At 44.2% G+C, this 17,793-nt stretch overlaps 1 protein-coding gene across 1 annotated transcript; it reads left to right on the top strand.

Annotated features, from left to right (window-relative positions):
- The first annotated feature begins 7,330 nt into the window (after positions 1 to 7,330).
- LOC119653077 lies at positions 7,331 to 8,245 on the top strand. The gene is made up of 2 exons (XM_038057565.1): positions 7,331 to 7,484; positions 7,553 to 8,245. Exons 1-2 carry the CDS (start codon positions 7,443 to 7,445, stop codon positions 8,183 to 8,185), a joined length of 675 nt encoding a protein of 224 aa, XP_037913493.1. The 5' UTR covers positions 7,331 to 7,442; the 3' UTR covers positions 8,186 to 8,245.
- Positions 8,246 to 17,793: the final 9,548 nt, after the last annotated feature.

Below are 17,793 nucleotides of genomic sequence, written 5' to 3'. Positions count from 1 at the left end.
TTTTTCTACCATAGATATTGCCCTTATAGACTTTCCGGGTGGGATCATCCTCACCCATAGGGACTAAGTGATCCGCCCACCATAACCTATTGAGCCGGATTTTATCCACAACCTGACGGTCATGGTATCGCTCATAGATTTCGTCGTTACGTAGGCTACGGAATCGTCCATCCTCATATAGGAAGCCAAAAATTCTTCGGAGGATTCTTCTCTCGAACGCGGCCAAGAGTTCGCGATTTTTCTTGCTAAGAACCCAAGTTTCCGAGGAATACATAAGGACTGGCAAGATCATTGTCTTGTACAGTAAGAACTTTGACCCTATGGTGAGACGTTTCAAGCGGCCTATTTCAGCTTACAAAGACTGTTCCGCTCCAAACGTCTCACCATAGGGTCAAAACTCTTACTGTACAAGACTATGATCTTGCCAGTCCTCATGTATTCCTCGGAAACTTGGGTTCTTAGCAAGAAAAATTGCGAACTCTTGGCCGCGTTCGAGAGAAGAATCCTCCGAAGAATTTTTGGCCCCCTACATGAGGATGGACGATTCCGTAGCCTACACAATGACGAAATCTATGAGCGATACCATGACCGTCCGGTTGTGGATAAAATCCGGCTCAATAGGTTACGGTGGGCGGGTCACTTAATCCGTATGGATGAAGATGATCCCACCCGGAAAGTCTATAAGGGCAATATCTATGGTAGGAAAAGAAGACGAGGCAGACCCTGCCTAAGATGGAGCGATGGCGTGGGTCAGGACGCCAGACAGCTTTTAGGGATATCGAATTGGTGGACCTCGGCGCAAAACCGGGATGTCTGGAGTTCCTTATTAAGGCAGGCCTAGACCGGATACCGGTTGTTGCGCCGTTGATGATGATGATAACATCATCATGATGATGATAACACCAGAGCTAATACACGGAATTTTTCACGCGCACGTACCATAGAACATGTTCAATGATTCTTTTCCACCATACAATTTCGAATAATGCGCCGGAAGACGAATCTTGTGTGTAGTCTTCTTGCCCGTAATGTATAGAGTGTAGTAATTTGACACAGAAGATGCAACTTTGACCTACTATAACTTTGTTAATAATATTATGATTTCAACCACAGTTTCCAAATGATGCTTCATAATATAAGTGAGGCCCGCCTCAAATTTTCGTAATATAATAACTTTATTCGTTTTGAGAATATACGAATATTTCAGCCATGGCCAGCTTTGGTCAGCAAGGCGGATTTGCGCTCAATATAATTCGTAGGCATGTCGTGTTTTACGAATTATATAAATGAGCATTCAACATCTGCGAGCCGCTACGGTCACGCTGCTCCCAGGGCAGAGGTGAGGCAGCGTCTGACGATTTGCCTCTGTCCTGGTAAGAAACCGTAAAGCCGCCGTCACTTCACTTTTTTTATAATAACTTTATTTGAACATATACCGTAGTAAAGAGTATTTTCAGGCCTATATACCTTGCGCATAGACCGCCGTATTTTTTGAGATTTTTCTGTCGTGCAGATCCTGAGAATGAGTTCTTGAAGTAATTCACTTCTTTCGAACCTCCGCACTCCTTCCCTTCACAATCAATGTAAAAACAATATTTGCTACCATTTTATTTGATACCCCTCATGGCTATATTCGGTAAAAACAAAATTACATTCAACTTTAACGTATATGGAGACCTCCCCTAAAATTCAACATAAAACAATATAATTTGCGCGCATATGTGAAGGTCAGTTCCAACATTTCTAGCAAATTTCATGTCAATAGGTAAAACAGTTTCTGAGAAAAGTGCATTCGACAGACAGACAGACTTGGTCACCAATATTAGATGAAGTGCGACTAACCTGCACGAACGATGCAACTGAACTCGTCGATCCTCTTCTCCTTGCTGCCAAATGTATCGCTAAATTGGCTTTGATGAGTTCAATCTTGAACTCAAAATTCAGCGTCGGCTGGGACAATTAATAGAAGCCACTTGGACCTTTCTTCAAATTTCCAAGCCTCGAGAAGGTCTCGTTACAATAACAAAATCAATTGGCATTCACATATACTTCGCTTTAGTTAGAAGCAAGCGTTGGGAGTGCATTTCTAAATATGCAAAGTGATTTAGAATTATGTGTAAACAGCAAAAACAAAAGTGAACGAACGTTTTTCCGAAATGTTAGAAATTTTCGGGTTTTGGGGAAGTTAGAGTGAAAAAAATGAAAAAATAAAAATTATCATTTTTGAATAAAAAGAATGAGTAAATGTTGGGGATTGCAATTTGAGAATTCTAAGGAGGGAAATGGAAGTGTTGGAGGGAGTTCGGTATACGGAACGGCAATATGCTGCATACAAGGAAGTGCATATTTCATCCGCTCCTCACTGAACAAGGAGAGTTCTATGTTGCGGATACCCGGATAGCACGGACAATGCAATATCAAGCGAATACCCTTTGCATCTAACGTATGGTGCAAAATCTTGTGTGCTGCCCTGAGTAGGTGGATGACAATATTGAACAGCAGGTGATTGTACCATTTGGTGGGCAATTGCCACGATTTGCAGGCATTAACTCCGGTTCCTTTCATAATACAAAAAAGCTTATTGTCGCTCTGATAGGTAGTGGCTTGCAGAGAATCTATCAGTTTAAAAAAGGTGGCTTCAAATCAAAGAACTTCAAAGGCATATTCGGAAAAAAAATTGAAAGCTTGGGGTATTTAAAAAATACAACAAATGGAATTACCTGGAGCGACATGTCAATCAAAGGCATTTACTAGTCATGAAGGCAAATGTCCTTTGAATTCGAAAATGACATAAGTACCGAAGGAATTTCCCGACCCTAAGGGCAACAGAACTGTTGAAAACTTCGCCAGGGTGTCTATTAACTCATACGTCTTCCTCTGGAATAAAACCTCGACCTCAAGAATCAGCGTCCGAAAGTGCCTCATGTTTCTTCCGAACCTCAAACTGGAGATAGACCCATGTGTACCTCCTACCTTTCAAGGTAGCCGCCAGATCATTGGATCCAATATAATAATCCAGGTTGTTAAGATTGGGAACGTTCAAATAAAATCGGGAGATTAAAAACGTTCTCGCTGAAATATATCATTACCATCTCAGTAATTTTCATATTTCCTTCACAGACTTACACATCAGGTAAGAATAAACACAAAACTATTGTACTAGGTTGAAATCAAAATGAAAACCTATTAATTATCAGCAAGCTAAACCATTTAATCCAAAAGATAAAATTTAATCTACAAGATTAAATGGTTTTAGATGGCCCCATTTGAATTAGTCGTAGTTGATAGGTGCTTCAATATTTAATTTGGAGAACCTCAAATATCACAAAATGAAAGGTCCAAACCCGAGGTTTGTGGAGGGACAAGGAGACTCAATTATCAGGAAGGAAACTCAATGCTAGCGGTCAAAAGGTAGTATAAGTCCCAGGGCGAAACGTGGATACCCACGATGGAGCATAAAATCTGGGAAACGCCAGCAGAACCAACACCAAACCCTGTTTCCACCTCCACGTGGTGATCGCTGGGAGTACCAACTGATCCTCCAGGTTGGGGGTTGGGTAGGGCTGACAACTCTACATGGAAAGCCGATGTTACGAAGCCACGAAAGGAGCCTCGAACAGGATGGATCTTACAACGACGAACCCGGCAACGACAACGGATTAACAATTTGCGCAGAGTCTCATGGAACGTACGCTGCCTGTACAGACCGAATGCTGCAGAGCAGCTGGCCCTGTCCCAATATAAGGCTGATGTAACAGCGTTGCAAGAGATGCAATGGAAAGGGACGTTTTTCTGGAGAAGAGCCGCTACACCATATATTATAGTGGTATCCAGTAAACCATGTATTCGGAGTAGGTTTCTTAGTCAGCCAAAAAATCAAACCTGCTGTTATCGGTTTTGAAAACATAAGCGAACGGCTATGCACTCTGCGCTTGCGAGACAAGTTTAGAAATATAAGCCTCATAAACGTTCACGCCCCTACAAAGGAGACTGCAGAGTCGGAGAAGGATACCTTCTACGAGGCAGTTGAGTGGACCCTCGAAGCCTGTCCCAAGTATGATATCAAAATCATACTTGGCGATTTCAACAGTCAAATAGAGACGGAGCCAGTATTCAGACAATACGTCGGCTCCCATAGCTTACATAGGGATACCAATGGTAACGGACTGCGGATTATTCAGTTAGCAGTATCGCACGAAATGGTAGTACCTGGTTTGCGCAGAAAGTGGTCCACAAACATACGTGGGCCTCTCCAGACGAGACTAATTTCAACCAAATTGACAACGTGCGGATTGAACGCCACCACCTCTCAGCCTTCCTGAATGTCAAAACATACTTTAATGAGCTACTGAAAAACCAGAACATCACCTGAGGACGACGGAGAAATGCTGCCACCACCAAGTATAGGAGAAACAGTCCGTGAAATCCACCGGTTTAAAAATCATAATTCGCCAGGAACCGATGGGATTACAGCCGAATTGGTTAAATATGAAGGTGACCAATTACAACAAGTGGTTCATCAACTTGTGCTCAAGGTGTGGGACAGCGAATCAATAACTGACGACTGGCAAAGAGGCATTATCTGTCGCATACATAAAAAGGGAGATATCACACAGTGTAGCAATTATAAAGGTATCACATTGCTGAGTACCATCTATAAGATATTCTCCGCTATCTTGCTAGGCCAGATAGCCCCATACGCTTCAGGCAAATCAGCAACAGATCAGATGTTCTCTCTGCGGCAGGCGATGGAAAACTGTTGGAATATGGACATCAGTTGTACCATCTATTCATTGACTTTAAAGCCGCCTAACGGAAAAAACAGTCCATGGCGATGAGATTATTTGGTATCCCGACGAAATTGATAAGACTGACTAAGCTGACCCTGACCAATGTGCGAGGCCACATAAAAGCAACAGGATCATTCTCAAGACCATGCGACATCAACAACGGTCTACGACAAGCGGATGTCCTATCTTTAACTTGGTCCTCGAGAAAGTGATCCGTGATGCTGAGGTAAATCGAAGAGATACGATCCTCTTTAAGTCCACCCAACTACTGGCTTATTGTGACGATATTGACATCATGAAAAGGACGACCCGAGATATACAAACTGCCTTTATCCAGATCGAGCAGGCGATAATCGGGGCGAGATCTTGGGCTGCAATGTCAGCACCAAAAATCAACCAACCAACAACATCAAACCGCACTGGTCAAACGGGAAGAATAAGGATAGGAGACTACAACTTTGAGGCCGTTGATAATTTTCCCTATCTAAGGTCGAAAATCACAACCGATAATAGCTACGATCAAGAATTCCGCGCACGGTTGATGGCAGCCAACAGAGCCTATTTCAGCTTACAAAAACTGTTCCGCTCGAAATATCTCAATATAGGACTAAAGCTCCAATGACCTTACCAGTCCTCATCTATTCCTCGGAGACATGGGTTCTTAACATGAAAAATTGCAAACTCTTGGCCGCGCTCGAGAGAAGAATCCTCCGAAGAATTTTTGGCTGTATACATGAGGGTGGATGATTCCATAGCTTACACAACGAAGAAATCGAAGAAACGTATCGCTCATATACGATGATCGTCAGGTTGTGGATAAAATAGGAATCAATTCGTTACGGTGGGCGGGTCACTTAATCCATATGGATGAGGATAATCCAGCCCGGAAAGTCTATAAGGGCAATATCTATGGTAGGAAAAGAAGACGAGGCAGACCCTGTCTGAGATGGAGCGATGACGTAGGTGAGGACGCCAGACAGCTTTTAGGGATATCGAATTGGTGGACCTCAAAAACCGGAGTTTCTTATTAAGGCAAGCCTAGAACGGATACCGGCTGTTGCGCCGTTGATGAAATACGATCTTACAAATGCTTTATTGATGACTAGTTTAGAATCGAGATTAGACCTATTGTAAACTTTTTTTCTTGTATTATCGCAGCACTTCCTCAAGTCAATATTTTAATTTGTCTTCAAATCCGCAACACTTATGTCCTTGGGAATCTTCTTTCCAAAAACAACATAATTGTGAGTGAATTGTGTTCATTTGACAAAGTCTGAAGTCCTTTACTCTTTCCCAATAGAATACATTCACATACGAATACGCTGCGTTTGTCGCAGAGTGAAGCAAAGAATGAAATAGGCATTGGGTCGACCATGTTGGGGGATGCAGAATAAATTAGTTTCAGTTCGGAACTGCGGCGCACTCAAGACAACTGAGAGCGTCCAGATATTAAGATATTGAGAAGACAAACAAGAAAGTTTCAGAGCAAAACAACAAAGTGAGGTTTTCTATTAACATTTTAATTATTGGCCATTCCTTGCTCTACTCTAGCTTCTCATACCGTCCGAGACTGCCACGCTAACTAATTTCTTACAAATTTAATTTTGCCCACAAGAAACGTTTGTACCCATCAGATTTTCTAATTCTACGAAGAAGAAAAATATCTCATTCCTACGGCGGCCTCGAATCAACTCCCGGCCCAGCTGTTCTTTTGTCCATCGATCAGCCGGTCCGGTTCAGCTAATTTCCATACAAAATGCATTTTCACTTGCCTCAACCATATCAGGAGGGGCGAACATAAAAGGAAACGTTCTGTTTGTCCACGGCTACTTATTTACAAGATCAATTTGCAATATTCGTAGCTGACCCGGTGAGTCATATCATTATCACCAATCCATGACACGCACCTGTTCGTATGCAGCTCTGGTCGGGATTAACCTGGTACATCAGGTGTAATATTACTGAGATGACCTACATGTTCTGAAGATTTAAATCAAATGCCGAACATTAAGTCATCTAAATCACCCATCAAGGGCCAACTTTAAATTCTTGGTGGAGAATTGGGCAATCTTTCTACGCTTATCAAACCAGTAGTTCTCTTGACTTTCAATTGGATTGTGGGCTAGCCCCAACCCCCATCGGACAACTATATTTACGTCATAAATTGTAATTATTTTCGCTATGCTTTGCTGATTTGTATAAGTTTCGGGTGTACTGCGACACTATTGTTTATAGCAAATATCTTTTTCAAAATTATGTAGTTTCTACGAACAAATATTTTGTTGCTCCAAAAAAATGGTTCTATTGACCTTATCATTTTAAAATATTTAATAATAATATAAAATTTTGCAATTTAGGTTCACAGGCGTCCAGGTAAGTATAATACATTCAGACATGGGTCTCGTTATCAGTTCTTGCACTTTGGACTGGAAAATAACAGTCTCTATAGAATCTGATTAAATTTTTCCGAATATGCAGTGATGGCACATGATATCTGTCTGAGCTTAATAAAGCGTGATTCTAATAGAATGTCGTCACCAATAACTACTTATCATATTACCCGCGTCTGCAATTGGACTATAAAAGCAAATAGTTCCTTAACTTCGCCATCAGTTTTCGGTCTAAGTATCGACAGCAATAAACCAAGTCAAGATGAAGCTCGCCATTGTCCTTTTGGGTTTGGTCGCCCTCTCCGTAAGGAATACCACTTTTCATCCCGAATTATATTTAAACTAATCCTCGTATACGGACTATTCATACAGGTCGCCGCTCCACAACAACGCGGTATCGTTCAGAATATCGTCCAACAGGAAGCTAACAAGGCTCAGGCTGAATTGAAGAATATTGTTAACCAAGTCAACGCATTGACCAACAAAATCCAAACTGAGGCTGACAATGTCATCTCTGCTGCCAAGGCCAAGATTGAACCCGCTATCGAAGAATTGGAAAGCGAAATCAACAAATTGATCGAAAAGGGAGGAGTTGTTGCTGATTGTGCTGTAAAGAACCGTCATGATTTGGATGCATTCAAGTCCATCGCTTTCGACAAGCTACCAAACTGCGCCTCAGGCTTGGCCGAAGACATTGCTGACGTTCTAGGAGGCGTTTCGGGAGATATCACTTCCTTGGGAACTGCCATCGCTGATTTGGGTCTTATTGTTTCACAATGCTCTGTAGGCGGTGAGGCAGCAGCTGCAGTTTGCGCTGCTACCCAGGTTGGACCAATTGCAAGCAATATCCTCACCATCGTCGGTGATGCCATCTCTGCTGTTGGAATTGCCAGTGGCAAGGCCCCCGCTCTTGTTGCCGATGTCGAATACTGTTCTACCAATGTCGTCGGAAATGCTCTTGCCACCATTGGTAAATTCTCCGAAGCTGTCAAGCAATGCGCTTAAGTATTTAAATTTTATTCCTGCTGAAATTACAATAAAAGTACTTTAAATCAAAAAATAATATTGACAATATTTTGATGGAGGTTTATGCGTTTATCCACACCACCAATCCTGAGCATATCGTTTTTTTTTTGCAAATGACCAAAAAACTAGAAAGCTACTGATCCTAGCCTAACCTCTGCAGAAAGAACGGTTTATCCTGGAAACTGCCTTGGAGTGCTTCGCTTCCAACCCAGTTTCTAAAGTCTCCTGTCAGGGAATTGTCCCTCCACCTACGGAACCTCTTCCGGTGGAAGCCCCAAACTTGATTCCCCAAAAATGTGGTCGACCCGGCGGAAGTTCCGCTCTTGTATGATCTCGTAACCCAGATGAAAAAAACTCGCCGTGGTGGAAGTCTCCGAGCAATATGCGAGGAAACTCCTTAGCAGCGGGAAAATCAAAATTGGGTGGGTAGTATGCAGGGTACGAATGCGGATAGTCTTCACCAAGTGCTACAGGTGCCTGAACTATGGACACACGTCAGAAACTTCCAAGGGACCGGGCAGGAGAACAGCATGTCGGAGATGCGGCCAGGTAGGGCACCAAGTAAAGACTTGCAATGAAAGCTAAAATTGTATTCTCTGCAGGGATCGTGCACGTCTGGTCAGAGCGTTGCACACACTGCGTTCTTCGAACGGTATCCTATCTTTAGGGCACAACTGGAAAGGGCTAGGTCGCGAATGCTATGATCCGCATTTTACAAATTAACATGCACCGGAGTGCAACCGCTCAGCAGTTGCTAGCGCAGTTCAATACCGAATCTGAGACCCGGCTGCATGGCATCTTGACTTATCAGGCACCCCTACCATCTGGGTTCCGGACGAGATTTGACTTCGTGATTTTATTGCTAGGGCCCTTAAATGGGGTATGCCTCAGACAGACTCTAGCAAAAAAGAGACTCCCCAGCGCTGTAAATAAAAGCAAAGCTCGCGGCAGGCAGAACCTGGTGAACGAGGTGAAAGAAGACCCGTGGGAACTTGGCTATAAGCTTCTCACCCGGAAAATCGGGGCTCTCCGGAAGTCCTGCATACTAAGTACCGAGCAGATGGACCGCATTCTACTGGCATTATGCTCTAGGCATCCTTTACAGGTTGATGCCATTAGCGCGGAAAGCGTCGAGGAGTGCAACCTTTTCACAATAAGAGATCTCTGCACTTTGCATGCAGCTGCCCGGCATCCTCAGATCTCAGACGAAGACATCTTAGCAAGCTTTTCTTCAATGAAGAATCTGCACACTCTCTGCTTCTAGAGACTGTTCTCAGATTCGCTAAAGCCTGCGAACACCGTAGGCGGGAAGCCATTGAACAGGTAACTTACGGGGATAGTACAATGGGTCTAACAATGGCCTGAGTGCTCGGAGCTGCGGCTCCCCTCCAGTTAAGCGCAGGATTTGCCATTCGGAGTCGCCTAACAGTCGGGAATACAGCAGTAGCTTTCTTCAGCGCTCGATTGACACTTTTGACAGATGGTTAAGCAACTCGGTTTTCATTCATTATCATCCAGTACTGGTTGATGGTGTTCTGTTCCGAAACATGACTTTTGCAAATCGAGTTATGAACGCGTCATAGAGTCGGTGTCTGCACCTTGATGGATTCCGTTCCAAAACCGTGACACGGTAATAGGCACGGACAATAAATTTGTTCAGTTGGTTCATTTAAACAATGTGACGCTTAGGTCTTCTGTCCCTGGTGACTGACGGTATAACTGCCAAAACATCTAAGGCAAAGAGCCCCTCTGATGTTGTTAAGCGACTCATAACTATGTGGGTATTATCTTCGTGCCCTGGGGTCCCATTCAAATTATTATGGATTACAGATTTTTAAAGCTGCCTTTGTAATGAATCAAAAGATTTGTCGATTATCAAAAGACCATTTTGAGTGGCGAGGACCATCAAGAGGGGAGAGCTATCCCAAAAACTTAAAAAGAGGCGAAATTGACGGTGGAAGCCCGCTCGCAAATATTGAAACTCCATCGAAGCGCTTCGTCGACATGTGCTTTTACGCCTCTATGCTAGTCAGGCTCGGGTATCTTAAGGGAGTTTTCTGAGCACTTCAATCCGTCTGCCTCTGCCTCTGGAGAATGTTCTCAGATTCGCTAAAGCCTGCGAACACCGTAGGCGGGAAGCCATTGAACAGGCAATTTACGGGGATAGTACAATGGGCCTAACAATGGCTGAGTGCTTGGAGCTGCGGCTCCCCCCAGTTAACTTAACTAAACTTAATAAGAGAGCTCGCGGTTCTCGCTATGAAAAACAAGAAGGCAACAGGTCCTGATGGTGTCCCGGCGAAAGTTTACAACAACAAAAGGTTAATGATTGTTTTTTGAATATTCGAAAAAACCGTGTATTAAAACTAACAATATTAAAGTAGATTTTTGGGGTTTCCTCAAATATAATGGCCAAAGGGCAGTATAGGTCCCAGGGCGAAACGTGGACTGGTATCCACGACGGAACATAAAACCAGGGAAATGCAAGCTGAACCAACACCAACAGCTTTACTACCAAACCCTATCTCCACTTCCATGTGGTGACCGCTGGGAGCTTTTTCTTAACGAAAAGCTGCAGACGGAGAAGGATGAAGGCGAGTCTCCCGCGCCTAAAATCGGGACAAATTGTACCACCTAGTCCTTCAGGTTGGGGGTTGGGTAGGGCAGACACGGAAAACTGAAGTTACGAACCCACAGAAAGAGCTTGGATTGACTATACGACGACGAACTTGGAAATGACAATGGAAAACCAATTTGCGCATTTCCTCCTGGAATGAGATGCGCGCGACATGGACCGGTTTCCTGGAGAAGAGGCACTACGCCAAATATTATAGTGGCCATCCAGTAAACCATGTGCTCGGAGTAGGTTTCCTAATCGGCCAAAAAATTAGACCTGCTGTTATCGGCTTTGAAAATATAAGCGAATGGCTATGCACTCTGCGCTTGCGAGGCAAATTTAGATTGACGTTCACGCTCCTACACAAGAGACTATAGAGTCGACGAAGGATACCTTCTACGAGGCAGTAGAATGAACCCTGGAAGCCTGTTCCAGGAATGATATCAAAATCATCCTTAATAATAATAATAATAATCATTGGCGCAACAATCCATGTTGGATCAGGGCCTTGAAGTGTGTTAGAGCACTTCATTCAAGACCGTAACGGTACACTAGGAGGCAATGTGGTCAGCATTGCGCTCGCCCGAGATTATTACCCTGATTTGACTCAGGTACTCATTCACAGCTGAGTCGACTGGTGTCCGACGTCAAATCACGATACAAATCCCACTGCCACCAGCGAGATTTGAACCGCGACCTTCCGTTCGACAGCCTTGCGCTCTAACCACTCAGCTATCCGGACAACGTAAACCAACCGTCAAAATCATCCTTGGGGATTTTAAAAGCCAAATAGCGACGGAGCCCGTATTCAGGCGATACGTTGGCTCCCATAGGTTACACCAAAATACAAATGATAACTGACTGCGGATTATTCAATTAGCAGTATCACACGAAATGGTTGTTGGAAGTACCTGGTTTGCGCATAAAGCGGTCCACAAACAAACGTGGGAAGAATGCTGCATGCCGAGTAGTGTTGCACTTTCAAAGAACGCGGATACGGGCGGAGATTTATCACGAACTCCGTGGAGCGACTTCACAAGTCAGCAGGATGAAGCCTTATACACTTCGATGTTCATCCTGCCGAGACTGCCGGCAGAATGGGCATATTGGAGCGGTGGGTTGAATATTTTAATGAACTGGTCAATAACCAAAATATCGGGGACTTGGAGGTCCCGTCCACTGAAAACAACGGAGAAATGCTGCATCCATCAAGCATAGAAGAAACAGTCCGTGCAATCCGTCAGCTTAAAAACCATAAGTCGCCAGGAGCCGATGAAATTACAGCCGAATTGATTCAATATGGAGGCGACCAATTACATCAAGAGGTTTACTAACTTATGCTCAAAGTGTGGGACAGTTAAGTCCTTGGGGTTTTACGTGAGCACCTGTCTGGAAGACTTAATCCCACGGTCTTCTTAGGACGCGGATTGATTTCGGGACCACAACCAGAGCCCCGCTGTGACAAGCAGCAACGGTACGAGTCTATACAAAGTGCATGGCTTAGCATTCATACTGGTGGATGCAAGAGCTGCCTAAATCTCTACCGAACTAAGGAGTACGGCACCCGTGTTGAAACGCAACACCACGCCGAGGCCCGAAGCTCTCTTCTCGCTTGAGCATCACCACAACCCCCACTAGGGGGTCAACCACTAACAACCGAGCTGTACTCATATACAACAAAAATTCTCCCGAAGTATATGAGTCCAGGGGCTATCTCGATTCCCATGGTACCAGTATACCTCTGGTAAGGTGTCGCAACTATTGCCACTTCAGATGAGTCCCCGTGCAGACTCGGGTCTGATCGTCCTAATTAGGCCTTGGAGCATTCGGCTCCTGCATCACGGCCGGCAAGCCAATGCGATACAGCGTGTCCCGGTGCCACCACTTGGAGGTTCTCCTCGGCCACTTGGTTTTGGTTCAGCCGACGGGGTTGCTGCCCCGTCTTCCTCACCGCCACCTCTGAGCACCAAAAAGTGTGGGACAGCGAATCAATACGTGACGACTGGGAAAGAGGCTTGTTCGAGAGAAGACTCCTCCGAAGAAATTTTGGCCTCCGACATGAAGATTGACGATTCCGTAGCCTACATAACGACGAAACCTATGAACGATACCACGTCTGGTCGTGGATAAAATCCGGCTCAATGTGCTGCGGTGGACCAGTCACTTAATCTGTATGAATGAGGTTGATCCCGCTTGGAAAGTCTATAAGGAAAATATCTATGATAGAAAAAGAAGACGAGACAGACCCTGCCTGAGATGGAACGATGGGGTTGGCCATTCGCAATCACTACTATTGAGCTTCAAAATGGTATAGGTTGGGGGGTCTGGGTGCCAGGAGAATTGCTGAAATTCGGAGGAATGTTGGGAAAAATGTGAAATGCTTATATTTCCGTTAATATTGAGAATTTCGAGAAAAGGGGCTTAATTCGTGATCAGCACTATTGTTGGAGGGTCTGAGCTTCAAAATGGTATATTGGTTGGAGGTCAAGAAAATGGTGGAAATTTGGAGGAAGCTTGGGAAAAACTTGAAACGCTTATATCTACGTTAATATTGAGAATTTTCGGAAAAGGAGCTTAATTCATGATCATTACTATTTGAGAGAGGGTCTGAGCTTGAAGATGGTGTATAGTTTGGGGGTCTGGGTGGCAGGGAAATTGCTGAAATTTGGAGGAATCTTGGGGAAAGCTTAAAACGCTTATATCTCCGGTAATATTGAAAATTTCGCGAAAAGGAGTTAAGCTCCTCGTGATCACTACTATTGGGGGAAGTTCTGAGCTTCAAAATGGTATATAGGGTGGAGGTCTGGGTGCCGGGAAAATTGCTGAAATTTGGAGATTCTCGGGAAAAACTTGAAACGCTTATATTTCCGTTAATATTAAGAATTTCGAGAAAAGGAGCTTAATTTGTGATCACTACTATTAGAGATATCGAATTAGTGGACCTCGGCGCAAACCCAAGATGTCTGGAATTCCTTATTAATGCAGGCCTAGACCGGATACTGGTTTTTGTGCCGTCGTTGATGATGAAAAATATAAAATGGGATGATAAAAAAGTAAAATTATCATGATTTTGTGGTGGCACATCGGGCACCATTATAAATTCGCTTCCGCCACTACATTCAATGGCCGCAGAAACAGATGACGGACTGACATGGGACTTGAGTGACAAATGTCAACAATGACATTTGTAAACATTGTTATCTACACTATAGTCCTGTCCGCTGGCCCACAAAAAGTGAGAACAGTAATGTGTATTAAACTAATTTGTAGTGATTTAGTTTTAAGTATGTTTTTCAAATGAATAGAAGTGAATTTTGGTCTCGCGTTATAGTTTATCATTGTTCTAGTAAACAAAAACAAGCCGTTCATATCCTGAAGATATCACTCAAACGGTAATGAAAGGAACGTCCTGAAGTTGAACTTCGTGAAACTTAACTTTCACTGAAGAAGGGAAGATCTTGATCCGCAGAGCACCGTGGGAAACCTTACTTCGGAAAATTAATAATTGGGGATTGTGGTGACCGCGGCTGCGCGACGGTAGCGGAATCTCATTCGGCTCTTTCTTAATTAATTTGCTTAAATAATGCATTTAATAATATCCAATTACCCTAATGTTCGCCGCAGACTGCACATTATTGAATGCATTCGGGCGAATTAATTTTGACAGAGGCGAATGATTTGCCGCATCCGCAGGCGCATGCGCATGTTGCCGCAACATTGACTAGACAGAGTTCAAGGCAATGTAGCGGCAAGTGAAACCGTGCTGGAAAAGAAAAGGTGGGAGGACCATTTTTTTTGTTTTGGAGAGGAAGAAGTGACAGTTTGGTGGAAGTCGGAATCGTTTGAAAAGGTGTGAAGATTTTCGGGAGAAGAATAAAAGAATTCGACCAAGAAAACTGATACCACATCGTGCTAAACCATAACTCAAGTGTATTTTAAACGAAAGATTCCGAGAATAAATTCCGAATCGTTGACAAGAGTAACAAATGATAAATGCACAGTGATTTAAAACAAAAAGGAGGAACCTAAGACCAGGAAGGCTGTTTTTTTTTTGTGAACTGTTGGCGGGGACGTGAACGGCACGAACCCTTTGTCGTCTCTGTTCCGGACAAAGGAAGCCTTCGAGACTGCATCAGAAAACAGCAGAAGAAAGGAGAAGAGCTCCAGTGGAGGTGAAATTTTCGCGGAGGCTTTGGAAAGGATTTGGAAGGGAAAATACGGGGAAAGGGGGAACGAAAAGAAGAGACAATCAAACTACTTAATTAAAATTTATATTTTTAGGATTTTCAGATTGTAGCAAGTCATACCGTAATGAAGTTCGTATTAACACCGAAGCATCCTTCGAGCTCGGAGTGACGCCGAAGTAAGTTTTTTTTTAAAAAGTTTCTTTGTTTTTTTTTTCTTTTAGTTTTTTTTTATCTTTTGCCTTTACATTTCTTTAATTTAAGTTAATTTTTTTTTCTATTTTGTTTTCATTATATATTTAAATTTTTTTTTTTTTTTTTATCTTTAATACACTATGAATTGCAAATAAGTTTTGCGTAATTTGAGGACTCCTCCCTCTATTTTCTTCCTTGCTCCCGGAGAACCTGTATTCAAGGGACATCCTCAAAAATGACAAACTGGCCTGAGGATGTCAAGGAAGGGTGGGAGCCTCAGGGGCCGCGCCTCATTCAAGATTTGGGTCTGTGATCCACGCGCGCGGTGGAGCCGTTTTTTAAAATCGGTTTACTGTCTGTCTGTCCGTCTGTCTGTCTGTCTTTTTTTTTTTTTTAAGGAGGTGGAACTCTTCAAAAGACACTGGTCTGGACACACTAGCGTGTGGGATTTTTACCCACTAAAACCACCCCCGACTCCCTCCCTGCCCCGCGGAACCGCCATAAGGTATTACATCACGGGGCGGAGTCAGCTCACTCTAGCTTAATCCCATTTCTTCTATACGCGGCGCACGTGATCGCGCTTTTCTTCTTTCCTCTGCCTTTCGCAATTTATCTTGAATAGTTGCGACCATGGAGTTGACCGCATCGCAATTCTCTTGATGTGCTAGCATTTTCGGCACCAGATTTTCTGGTACCAGCACCTCTCGTAGAGTCTCCTCTAGATTCCTCCTTTCTTCCGCAAATCTCGGACAGTGGAAGAATACATGCTCTGGGTCCTCTGGGACTCCATCACAATTTGGACAGTCGGGTGAGGTCTCCAATTTAAACCTGTGAAGGTATTGGAGATATCCTCCATGTCCCGTGAGAAACTGGGTGAGATTATAATTAATCTCACCGTGTCGTCTTTCCAACCACTCCTTGATGGCAGGAATGTGCCTGTGAGTCCACCGACCTTTTCCCGAGCGTTCCCACCGCTCTTGCCATCTATTTATGGATCTCTCCCTCTCAGCGTTCTTCGTCTGCGATAAGGGAGAGATTGGCTTCGCATGATATATATTCGCCATCTCAGCTGCCAAGATATCAATCGGCATCATTCCAGAGATGACGAATGCTGCATCATCTGAGACAGTCCTGAATGCAGAGCATACCCTCAGAGCTGTCCTCCTGTAGACTGCATTCAGTTTGCTAGTATTAACTGACATCCGCAATGCCTCGCTCCAAACTGGGGTCTCATAGAGCATGATTGAGGTCACCACCCTGGCTATAAGCAACCTAGAGGTATGCCGTGGCCCTTCCACGTTCGGCATCATCCTCGCCAGGGCCATACTAGCAGTGGATGATTTATCACAAACATACTGTACGTGTTGCTTATAGCTGAGCGTCCTGTCTATCACCACCCGAAGTATTTGATGGTCGGCTTGGAAGTGATGATATGATTCCCGATTCTAACACAGGCGTAATTTCTCTTCCGGCGTTTCGTGATGAGGACCGCTTCTGTTTTTTCCTCCACAATCGTCAAACCAGAGCTCTCCAACCAGCATTTGACAGCACTGATTGCCTCACTTGAGTATAACTCAGCATCTTCGAGATGCTTTGCGACAACAACCAGTGCTATGTAGTCAGCGTAACCCACCACTGTGGCTTCCTCCGGAAGGGGAAGATTAAGAACATCGTTGTACATGATGTTCCACAGTAGGGGGCCCAATACGGAGCCCTGTGGGACACCCGCGGAAACAACATACTCCTGGGGTCCGTCATCAGTGTCATACCAGAGCCTTCTTTCAATTAAGTAACTAAGGACGATAGCAGCGAGATAGGCGGGAATACCAACCTTCGCTAAGGATTTGCGTATTAGATTCCAATTGGCCGAATTGAATGCATTTTTCACGTCCAGGGTTACTACCACGCAATACTTGCTGGTACTACCCTTTCCGTGAATTGCATCTTCGGCCAAGCCAGTAACCAATTTGATGGCATCAATGGTTGATCTGGCTTTTCGGAACCCATACTGCCGATCTGAAAGGCCGCCTTGGCTCTCAACAACCGGGAGTAATCTATTATAGATTACCCGCTCCAACATTTTCCCCACCGTGTCCAAAAGACATATGGGTCGGTATGACGATGGTTCACCTGGAGGTTTACCAGGCTTAGGAAGAAGTACCAACTTCTGTCGCTTCCAAGCCACTGGAAATATTCCTTCGGACATGCACGCTTCGAACAACTCAGCGAACATGTCCGGCCTGGATTTCACGGCAAGCTTAAGGGCCTTATTCGGTACTCCGTCCAGGCCCGGTGCTTTATTGTCTCCTATTCTACTGCAGATCTCCAGCAGTTCGTCTCTGGTGACTGGAGGAATTGCCGTCACATTCAGAGGTGGTTGGAATATGTCGGTGCTCTCCTCTTGCTGGGGGAATAACCCCTGGATGATTTTCAGCAAGAGGGTGGGACATGTGATCTGCAGAGATTGCCTCTGAATCGTCCCATCACTATTCTACAAGCACTCCCACACGGGTTTATGTCCGCTGCTGAGCAGAGCTCCTTAAAGCATTTCCTCTTGTTTCGCTGGATGGCGAGCTTGAGGGTTTTTCGCG

The sequence above is a fragment of the Hermetia illucens genome, chromosome 3 (genome assembly GCF_905115235.1).
Source record: "Hermetia illucens chromosome 3, iHerIll2.2.curated.20191125, whole genome shotgun sequence".
Taxonomy (NCBI): Eukaryota; Metazoa; Arthropoda; class Insecta; order Diptera; family Stratiomyidae; genus Hermetia; species Hermetia illucens.
The sequence above is the reverse complement of the archived record's forward strand: the minus strand, read 5'-3'. Positions and strand labels throughout refer to the sequence as shown.

Bases quoted from the DNA above. Each gene is read 5' to 3' on its own strand.
- LOC119653077 (XM_038057565.1), top strand. From the start codon at position 7,443: ATGAAGCTCGCCATTGTCCTTTTGGGTTTGGTCGCCCTCTCC. The intron at 7,485-7,552 runs GTAAGGAATACC...CTATTCATACAG, and splicing joins TGGGTTTGGTCGCCCTCTCC to GTCGCCGCTCCACAACAACG.